The sequence below is a fragment of the Leptonychotes weddellii genome, chromosome 9, assembly GCF_054177405.1.
Source record: "Leptonychotes weddellii isolate Sample4059 chromosome 9, ASM5417740v2, whole genome shotgun sequence".
Lineage (NCBI taxonomy): Eukaryota > Metazoa > Chordata > Mammalia > Carnivora > Phocidae > Leptonychotes > Leptonychotes weddellii.
In genome coordinates, this window is record NC_138377.1 from 121,464,238 (window position 1) to 121,474,929 (window position 10,692).

Consider the following 10,692-nt stretch of genomic DNA (forward strand, 5'->3'; position numbering starts at 1 on the left):
GAGGGCCGGGCAGCCCCAGCGCGCAAAAGCCCTCACCAGGGGCCGGGCCCCAGCGGACTGTCCCCCAGACTTGTCCCTGAGTGATCACTCACACACCTGGGGCGCACACATTGGAAGCGTGCAGCTCTGTGACGTTTTGTAAGCACACACGTATGTAACTACCACAGATCAAGATAGAGGCCACTTGCAACACCGCAGAAGTCTCCCGTGGGGGTGCCCCCCACCCTGCCAGTACCCCCCCCCCCGCTGAGGGACCACATGTTGACCTCTGCCAACAGAGGGGTGGTTTTGCCCATTTTTAAACTTCATATAAATGGACTCATGCAATGGGTCTTCTTTCACAAATAGCTTCTTCTGTTCAACATGGTGTTGTGAGACTCATTCGAGCTATTGCACATCAAGATAGCTCCTTCCTTGTCACGTCTGTGTCATAGTCCATGTAGAGCCACCACAATTTACCCACCCTGCTGTTGGTGGACATCTGTGCTGTCTCCAGTTCTTGGCTAAGGATAAAGCCTGATAGGAACATTTTGACGTGTCTTATAGGGGGACGTAAGCTCTCATTTCTGTTGGGTTGAATTGCTGGGTCTTGGGGCGGGCGGGGGGGGAGGCGTGTTTAGCTTTAGTAGATTCTCCTTGGAGACTTGGAGATCTTTAAAGAGTGAAAAAATCCAGAGGACCCCAGTGTCCCATGGGTGGAAACAGACCTGGGCAGGTGGGCTGGTGCCCCCTTGAGGCACAGCCTGGCTCATTCCTAGCCCTAGGGAACTCCCCAAACAGGGCCTCTTTATCATACAGCTTCAGGGGACACCATTATGTTCTGTGTGAACAGGCTGCACAGTACAGCAGGCCCTCCCTACTACACGTACGGCTGGGACATGGGTCAGTCGCAGCCCCCACGGGTAAATGATCCCCCAGGGCAGGGGACAGAAGAGAACCACTACTCCCGTATCCCTACTGGAGCCACAGAACCTGGCGCATAGTAGGTTCTCAGCAAACATTTGTTTGAATGAATGAGTCAGGCCTGATGATGCTTTCAAAAGTGTTATTTAAATGATGGCTGAGAAGTGGTTGTTTTGTTTGCTGACCTTTATGCTTTAAGTTTTAATTTTTATTTCCTTTGTTTTCCTTGGTTTGGCCTTTGTTTCTTATAAAGGTTCTTATGAAAAAAGTCCAGTTTCTATCTGCTAAAATACACAGTGGGGGTGGGGTATGGTGGGCAGTTAGCCCTGCCTGGGCCTAGAAAAGGCAGCTTTACCTTAGGTGCAAGTAAGATGCAAATTAGAAGCCTCTAAAGGGGAAATTTTACAACCTGGGGGCAGTCAGAGTCAGGGATGCAGCCCAGCCAGCATTCTCTCCCCAGCAGAAGGGGTTTGGGACCTTGCTTACTTACAGGTGACACTTCCTCGTCCTTGGATAGCAGCTAGGGGGTCTCTGCTCCCTCATAGGTGGGAGGGCCCACCGTAAGAAGCTCCCTTGTGAGGATGAATACCGGGGGTAGGACTCCGAGGGAGAGGGAGAGAGACAGAAGTGCCCTCGGCTCACAGCCTGTCCTTTCCCCTCTCCTTGAAGCCCAGAGGACTGGCCCTCCACCCCCTTAAGGCCTCCTGTCCTTAAACCAAAAGTCCCAGCCCAAGCTGGAGGAGAGAATGTTCCTAGGACCAGAGGTGGAGTTGGGTGGGATGGGAGGGACCCAGGCTAGGGGTCAGCCAGAGCTCAGGGCAGACACTCACCAGGGGTGCCACACCTGGGATCCACATGGCCAGGGCGTGGCCCTGCTTCAGTGCCCCGGCTGTGGTCTGGAAGGTGTGTTGAGAGAGGGTGCTGGCCAGGGCCCCAACCCTGTGCATGAGGCTCGGCTTGGCTTTGGGGGGCTTCTGGGCCTGCTGCTGTCCTGGAGCAGGGGCTGGATGGGATTTGGGGGGAAAGCAAGGAAAGCTGATCAGAGAGAGAGGGGTGCTGGGGAAGCTGAGGTTGTGTCTAGGGTTGGAAAGTGGTTACCTGAGCTCCACCACAAGTGGAGCCGGTGACTTGGGTCACTCACTTTCCCCACTCACAAACGGGGAGAGGAGGCTAAATTAGGACAGATCCCTCCGGAAATCTTGCTGGGCCTTCCCTGTTCCAGAGCCGTGGCCGGCTGAGCCCTGGCTGCCTCTTACTAATTCCCAGGCAGCATGGGCAGCCAACTCACTTCCCCAGAAGGGTCTGCCAGCCCCCCGTAATGGTAGATACCTGACCCTTCCTTGGCTGAAGGGAGGAGGAACTCCACCATCTTCTCAACACTACCCAGGGCCAAGTCAGCCCCTCCGGAGGCCAGCCGGCCGGCTCGGGTGTTGGCAGCATACTCGGCAGTGTCTTTGGCTACCCCCGAGGCGAGCTCATAGCTGGCCAGAGCGGCCCCCAGGACCTTGTCCGAAGTGCTGGCGATGGGCACGCTGATGCTATTGCGGGCACTGCGAAGGTGGGTAGAGATGGTGTCCTTCAGCTCAGAGGCGATCTGGGGGAGATGGGGAGGGGAGGCAGGCCTGTTGGTCTGGTAGCCCTGAGCCCAGCTTCCAGGAAGGCTTCATTTAAAGGCTCAGGAGAGAGGCATGTGGCTGTCTCAGTCTGTAGAGCGTGTGACTCTTGATCTCAGGGTCATGAGTTCCAGCCCTACACTGGGCATAGAGCTTACTTAAAAATAAAATAAAATAAAGGCCCAGGGGAGGGGCACCAATATCTGGACCCCTTGATTAAGCTGAGCTTTAAAGGGAAAGGGCTCCAGTCCTCCCTGTGCATGGATCTCCTGGCCTCTTTGAACCCCACTTCTGCCTGGCAACATCCTAACCAACTTTACCCCCCAAAGGCCACCTCCTTGATGACACCTGTCTTGATATTCTCATGCTCACAAGGCATCTCCACTCCCAAATTCCTCGAATGTCTTGTCTGTCCTTCCCTCAGAACATGCTCTCATTCCCATCTACATTTAGACTGAGTCAGAGATGTGCCTGATCTTCCTACCAGTTCTGTATTGGAATAATTTATCTTTCTCTCCTAGTAGTCTGGGAGCTCTTTTGTGACAAAGATGCCCTTCATCTGGAAAAATGTGAAGAGCACAGGCCTCGGAGCCAAACAGACCTGCTCTCATGTGGCCTCCACTGAAGGCTGTGTGCCCAGGGTGAAGTCACTAGTTTTCTCATCTGTAAAATGGGGATACCCACCCTGTACCAGAGGGTTGACAAGAGGATTAAATGGGAGGGCTCCATAAATCGCATTGTGGCCCCTGGCATAGGGTAGGGCTCAGTAAATGTTTGTGGGATGAGTAGATAGTTAGTCAGTGAGATGAAGCTTATTCCCCAAAAGCGCCTGACATGGCCCTTATCTAGCAAATACCCAATGAATATACAGCTAGGTAAAGGGACTTTTTCAGTTTCCTGGTCCATAAAGGGCTGGATCTTGAGGACATGGGACTGCAATCCTGAGCTCCGATGAGTGTGGCCCATGATCTTGGGTGACTATAGTTACCAAGTGGCCCAGTGCCGGCCCACCAGGTATCCTGAGGTGGGGAAGGGGGATCATGGGATTAGAAGCAGTGGGACCCACCCCAAGCCCCTGTTTGAGTTAGCCCCTGGGCTGTGCCTGCTTTCCAGAAAGCCTGCCTCCATTTGGCACCACAGGGAGAGGACTAAGCCCACTTGTGGCCTTAGGGGCAGGCGGCCACCCCCAAGCTTGGAGGGCACTTGCCATAGAAATGAAAGGCTGACAGTCATGGCATCGTCAGCCTGTGCCCTCTCCTCCTGAGAGGTGGGACAACAGAGTACGGGGCACATTAGAGAAGAGGAAAGGGGCTCACCTTTTCAGGAGGGTACTGGAGGGCTGGGATCTTTTCCTCCAGGTGGTCCAGGCCACGGCAGGCCAGCTCGTTGGCAGCTATGACTAGAAGCAAAGGCCACAGTGGGGTGAGCCACAAAGACCTAGCAGTGGCCTCTGTGTCAAGGAAGGCACCTCAGAGCCCTCAAAACCCCCCAGCCCTGCTGCATCGGAAGCATCTTGGAACCTGAGTCCCCCCCCACCCCGCTCCCCAGCCCCTTTTAGCTCCCCATTCCGGGAGGCCAGGCGGGTGTCTTCCCTCTGTGTAGGAACTCTGGAGTCAGGCAGATCTGCACGCAGAGCCCAGTGCGTGCATCTGCAGAGTGTGGCTTCGGGTAAGTCACAGCGTGCCTGAGCCTCAGGTTCCCTGTTTGTCAAATGTGGACTAATGGTGCCTAACGTGCTGGGTTGTGGTGAGGAGGAAGTGACAAGAACTCTGTGAATCACCAACAAATACTGGTGTCTCCTTCCCTGTCCTCCCTCCCCTGTCTGGGTGAGGTTTGGGTGGGCATGAAGACAAGGTGTGTCCATGTCCTTCCTTCTACCTTCTAGGAGTAAGATGATCAAGAGGGTGGCAGGGAAGAGAAAGGAGTTGCCCCCAGAGAGGGGGGCAAGTGCCAGAGTATGTAGATGCTTCTAGGAGGTACGGGCTGCTGAAGACAGAGCTCTGCAGTCATGATCATGGAGATCAGTTCTCTATGCTTTCATATATTCTCTCTCTAGATAGCTTACATTTCTTCACAAAATTCTCAAGCAGCAGAGAGCCCAGATGACTTGGGCCATCTTCTGACTGGGCAAAATGAGACCCAGGGAAGTTTTTGAAGGAGTTTGGAGGCAAGGAGGCTGGCCCAAGGCAGAATCCTCATGCACCCATAATTCTCTAATCAGGATGGTAGAAGGTCCTAGACTTCTTGGTGCTGCTGGAATTTCCCTCAGCCCTGTCAAGAGCCTTGCCTTGGATGCACTTGTCGTGATGAGCACTGGGTGATGTGTGGAAGTGTTGAATCACTATGTTGTATGGCTGAAACTAACATAACACTGTATGTTAACTATACTGGAATTTAAAAAAAGACAGAGAGAGAGCCTTTCCTTGGAGACCATATTTTCAAATGGGGCAGAACAATTTGAGTAGGGCTGAGTCAGGTAGTAGGGCCCGTATGGACAGTTGCTCTCCACCTCCATGGCCCAGGCTGCTAGCTCTCTGCTGCTGGGCCCAGACATCTTCCCGTCCCCCCCTGCCCCACCCCAAGGCTCTGCTGGGCCAGACCTAGAGTCTCCTGCCCCTGCCTCTGTATCAGACTCTGCTAGTTCCTATTGTTGCTGCTGGATTTGGGGCCAAAGTGGGCATCTGGTCTACCACGAGCCTCACTCCCACCACTGCCCACACAGCTCTGCCCATCCCTTGCCCTGCCAATTCTTTGGCCCATCATTGTCATCCCAGGAAAATGCCAACTGGGCTGTAGATGGGACATCTACAGAGGAGGAGAGATGTACCTCCATATCTGTACCTGTATCTACAGCCGTCTCTCACTGTATCATCTATAGCTGTAGAGGAGAAGATCATGTAACGGGATATAGGTGGTTAGAAAGGCCATCGGACAGCCAAAAAGGCGCACAGACATATCGGCAGACAGACAAGCAAGCTACCAGACAGACAGACAGATAGACAGGTGGTGGCCTGCCAGTGCCCGGAGGACTCACACTGGGTGGACAGCCTGCGGACCACCGGCTCCATGCTCCAGGCCGCCAGGCTGCTGGCGCCCTGCACACCCTTCTCGTAGGCATTGCATACGGAGGCCACCAGTGGGTGGGCTTCCTTGGTGCTGGTGTAGGTCTTCTGGAAACACTCACAGGTGCCGCTCACCACCGGCAGCTGCAGGACCCTCTGCAACACGTTCTCCTGCTCCTGGAGTGGAAGGAAGGAAGGCAGGCAATCAAGGTGTTCCCTGCATGCTCCTGCCTCACGGGAAGGCAGCCCCGGGTCACGGAGCCCACTGGGGAGGCTAGCCTGCGTCCCAGTAACCTAGGAGGAACCCAGGCCACAGAGGTCTCTGGATGGCTCACAGGAAAAACCAGAGCCAGCCTGCTATGCTCTCCTGGCTCAATCTGGGCTCTGCTGAGATACTGGGACACGGCCTCCCTGCCTACGTAGGCTGGTCCCCTGCCTGTGCATGCTCCCCCTTCCCTCCCATACCCATCTATCTGGCAGAATGCTGCTTCCTCAAGACACAGCTTGAGCATCACTGCTTCTGGGAAGCTTCCTGACCCTTCTCCTCACAACAGCAGCCACCACTTCTTCCCTGGCTCGCCTCCATCACATGGTGCTGTGATCGTGTGTGTACTCGTCCCTCTCCCAGTGCCTAGCTCCAGGGCAGCAATGCTGGCTGAATAAATGAATGGGTCGGGGCTGCGCCTAGGAGGGGTAAGTTGAGATCTGCCCAACTACACAGAATCACAGAAGTTTAGGCCTCCAGGAGCCTCTGCAGCAAAAGAGCTTCCCATAGTCTTTCTGGCGGGCTTGTATTTTTTTTTTTTTTTTAATTAAAAATTTTTCTCAAGTTCTTCATTTTCTTTAATTTAAATTCAATTAATTAATACATAATATTAGTTTCAGAGGTAGAGGTCAGTGATTCATCAATCTTATGTAATACCCAGGGCTCATTACATCACATGTCCCCTTAATGTCCATCACCTAGTGACCCCATCCCCCCACGTTCCTCCCCTCCACGGCAGGCTTGTATTGACATGCCTCCTTGGATGGACCTTGGCCCTCATAGAGTGGCCTGTGGCCCTCGTTGGACAGCGCTGCTGAGCTGCAATGTGCCTTCACCCGCTGCTCTACCCTCTGCCCTCTGGAACAACACTGAGCACATTTATTTCATCATTCATGGGCTGGCCCTTCACATACTTGAAGGCAATATGCCTGCCTTTAGTGGTCCTTCCTCCGTGCTAAATAGCTCCAGATCCTGGCTCAGCTTACTGCCCTGGTCTGGTGGTCCCCTCTGGCTAGGCTACAGTTTAGTGTTGTCTTTCTTAAACGTACAGCACTCCAACTTGAAGACAGCATTCCAGGTGTGGTCTAAGCATGTGGGGTACAGTGAACTTGTTGCTTCTCATTTTTGAGGTGCTGTGCTCTTATTAATGCAGCCATACAATGAAACTTAAGGTCACCCGGGAATTTCAGTGAACACACACTGGTCTTTGAGTAAAGAATGTGGGTTCTAGTCCTGCACGAGGAAATATTTACTCCAGGCACTGACTGGGGGGCTTGGGTGACAAGACCTCACTGAATTCTAACAGTGACCCTCTGACGTCAGCACTAGCACTTTGCCGGTGAGGACACAAAGACCCAGAGATGTGAGGTGACTTATCCAAGATCACACAGCTAGTAAATGACAGAGTCAGGATTCCGACTCAGGCCTGAATTGGCCTATCTGCAAGATTCACTTCAAAATATCGCAAGGTCTGGGGATAAAGGAGAGCGCAGGTGAGGCAGGATTGGCCACAGGATTGATTAATGGCTGTTGTGGCTAGTGAAGGGTATTAATATTCTTCTGTCCACTCTTAGGAAGGCTAAGAATTCTCCACATGAAAAGTAAAGACAGAAAGCTCCCCAGGTCCTGACTCAGACACTGGAGCTCTCTGCAGTTTGACTATGTCCCTGTTACAGGGTTCTGCTCTGGAGGTGAGGACCTAGCCTCTTCCATTTGTAGGCTGAGTTAGGAGACCCATCAAGGAGACTTGTAACAGCAGGCTACAATTTTTTAGCTTTCATTTTGCAGGTGAGTTTGAAATTTGACCTAGAAAAAGAATCTGACTGTAAACAAGAGAATATTTTCTTTAACATTTGGACAGAGCCTTCGGGGGTTGTTGTAAGCAAAGCCAAAGAGGGACAGAGAGGTCCTGGGAAGGGAATAAACCACCAACTGTTTGGATGGGTTAACTATGCACTGGTTCATTTTATGCCTCTGTGTTCTATGATTTAATATAAAACTTGGTGGTGATTCCAAGTGCAAAAGTTAGCTAAAGCCTCACTTGGGACAAGATGGGCATTATATAGGCTCACAGTTTTTAAGTTTCACCCACTATCTGAACTGTGCCTAAATCAGAGAGGCCTTGCCTGGAAGGGTCAGGTACCCCTAAAGGTATCACACTGCTCCTCCAAGTCACAGTGAAAACCAGGCTAGACACAGAACCCCGGAAATAATGTTCCTCTAACCCTTTCCCATATGCAGCACAGGCTGTGTGTCGTGTAACCCCGAGAGGGGCCATTCTCATACTCTAGAACACGCACGACACCCCAGAGTTACAGAATGCAGTGGCTTGGCATTTGAATCTACATCCCGCCTGGGCGGGCAAAGCGTGGGCGTTTGTATCAGGGTTTAGAACACAGTAGTTCCCTTCCTCTCCTTACCAACTCAGCCAATAGTTCTGTTCTTTTCTTCCGAGGTGCTCAGTTTTCAGTAGGCACCCCCCCACCCCAAGAGCACCCTGCAAAAGGTACTGAGGGCAAGAATAATGAAAGACATAATGGCCAATGAAACAGGAATATAATCTAGACATAACTTGTTCTGAGTCCCCTGAACCTCTCCTCCCTGCTCCTTCCTCCCCTGCTCAGTGGTCCCCCCACTTCTCAAGTTACTCACAGGGAGGTCTCCATCCACCAAGGTTGGGTCCTTGTTGACCGCCATCATAGCTCTTCAAGCTGCAAAGCAGAGTCACAGGTCCATCAGAAAGCCCTCAGCTTGAGGCCCGCAGGGTCAGTTCCCAACCTCTCATGGCCCCGATGAGGCCCAGGCTGCCGGGGAGCTCCAGCTCCCTCAACAGAAGGCATTAGGCTGGAGCATGAACGTCACAGACAAGCGGTCACTCCCTAGAGCTCCATTGGGAGGAGGTGCCCCACAGCCTACTTGTCAAGACTGATGTTTCTGACAAGGGCTCAGGGTAAGAAATGACAAATAAGGGTAGCTTTAAGAGATAAGAGGTTTTAGATGAAATTAAGGGGCTCCCAGATGAGGATCCAAAAGAGACTAAAAGAATAAATTTCAGCTTCAGTCTTTTTTTTTTTTTTTTTTTTTGATGCAAAAGTTCTGCAACAATTCCTCTCTTTTTAGGCAAGCGTACCCTGCCAGTCCTTCCCTGAATGTTCAACTAGGAAGAAAGTCATCACTTAAAACCAGCTATTTCGGCTGTGTTCTGGAAAAGCTAGTGCCCCAGAATATCTACCCTACAGTCTTGGTTATTCACCTTGAATAATCTCTCCCCCTCAGTGGTTTCCCTGCGGCCTCTTCCTCTTCAGTGAAATTCTCAGGAGACCCTTACCCTCAGCTTCTTTCCTTTAACTCTCGAAAACAAACCAGGTAAGGCAGATGTTCCCGGGCCCCCCGCACTCACGCTAGCTGACGCTGCCTCAGTCCCCCAGAGCCCAGGCTGCTGAGTGTCTCCCCCAGCAGAAACAATTCCAGCCGCTCCAGGGAAGCCTTGGGCAATACTGCTAACACCTCCCAGTTGGAGGAGGGCAGAGAGGAAGAGAACGTTGGGTTATTTGAGCCGGGGTCCCCTGAACATATCCTAACTTTGGCAAGGAGATTTGAGCAACTAGGAGGAGGACTGCAGAGCTGACAGAGATCCAGCCCCAGAGGAGTTATTATTTCAGAGCCATGAACTATCAGTTCTGTAACATGTTTCTGGCCCCCAGTTCTCCAAAAAACTGTCTTCCAGAAGGAAGGTGTGGCAATATAGGTCATAAAACTCAAAAAATTCTAAAGTTCTATAGTCTTTGGCTCCTTTTTCACAGAGTGTCCTGTGGACCGTTTTTAACCCATTTCCCTCATCCCTTATTATTTACTGTTAAGAGCGAATTTTGAACAGTAAGATTTGAACCCACACAGGAACAGAGTTCACCTGAATGTGCTACTCTTCGATTATTAAGATAAATTGCTCTTGGGGCACCTGGGTGGTTCGGTTAGTTAAGCATCTGCCTTCAGCTCGGGTCATGATCTCAGGGTCCTGGGATCGACCCCTGCATTGGGCTCCCTGCTCAGTGGGGAGACTGCTTCTCCCTCTCCCTCTGTCCTCTGCCCCCCACTTGTGTGCACTCTCTCAAATAAATAAAATCTTAAAAAAAAAAAAAAAGATAAATTACTCTCAGTGAAGAAGAGGACCAGAGCTAGGGGTTAACTTCTTGACATTCTAGCCTTTGAGGGAGCAATTTCAACCTCTGTAAATTCCTAGATTTCAAGTAAGTTTATTGAACTCTACCTGGTCTAAGGTGCCACCAGAACATGCTGTGGGAGAGCCAACTGGATTTTGCTGAGTCTGGAAAAGTGTTTGTGTTGACCAGGATCCTCTTACTGATCAACACAGCATCCAGACAACCAAGAACTATCAGCTCACATCCCTTCCTTAGCAACAAATCAGGCAGGAGCCCACGTTCTAGTTCCTGGCTTCAAAGATGATGGAGGACTGTAGTGTAAGCCATAGTTTTCAGATATCTAAGAAGGGTCTTTTAAAATGGATAATGGGTATGAGGGGGCACCAGCCTGGCTCAGTCGGTAGAGCATGCAACTCCTGATCTCAGGGTTGGGAGTTCAAGCCCCGTGTTGGGGTTAATTCATGATAAAATGGATAATGAGGGGACAAAACTTATTTTCCTTGTTGTTGGTAGAATTACCTCTATTGTTGATTCTCTGCTAAGTTGTATGCTGTGGGCAATAGGAGAAAGAGGCAAGAGATGGGGAGATTTCTGATGGATTCTTGGTAATCCTGTATTTGTGATATAATAAGGCAGGGAATGAGGGGTCAGAAAAGGGAGAGTCAAACAGGGAGCCTCCAAAAGGAGTT

At 51.4% G+C, this 10,692-nt stretch overlaps 1 protein-coding gene across 1 annotated transcript in view; it reads right to left on the minus strand.

Moving 5' to 3' along the window:
* Positions 1-9,429, minus strand: part of PLIN1 (perilipin 1) — a 12,697-nt gene extending 3,268 nt beyond the window's left edge. The window contains exons 1-6 of the mRNA XM_081829721.1: positions 9,097-9,429; positions 8,496-8,554; positions 5,551-5,755; positions 3,833-3,915; positions 2,233-2,497; positions 1,659-1,906 (exon numbers count right to left, since the gene is read on the minus strand). Coding sequence (XP_081685847.1) covers positions 1,659-1,906; positions 2,233-2,497; positions 3,833-3,915; positions 5,551-5,755; positions 8,496-8,543 — 849 coding nt within the window. The 5' untranslated portion in view covers positions 8,544-8,554; positions 9,097-9,429. The remainder of the gene's footprint in view (positions 1-1,658; positions 1,907-2,232; positions 2,498-3,832; positions 3,916-5,550; positions 5,756-8,495; positions 8,555-9,096) is intronic.
* Positions 9,430-10,692: the final 1,263 nt, after the last annotated feature.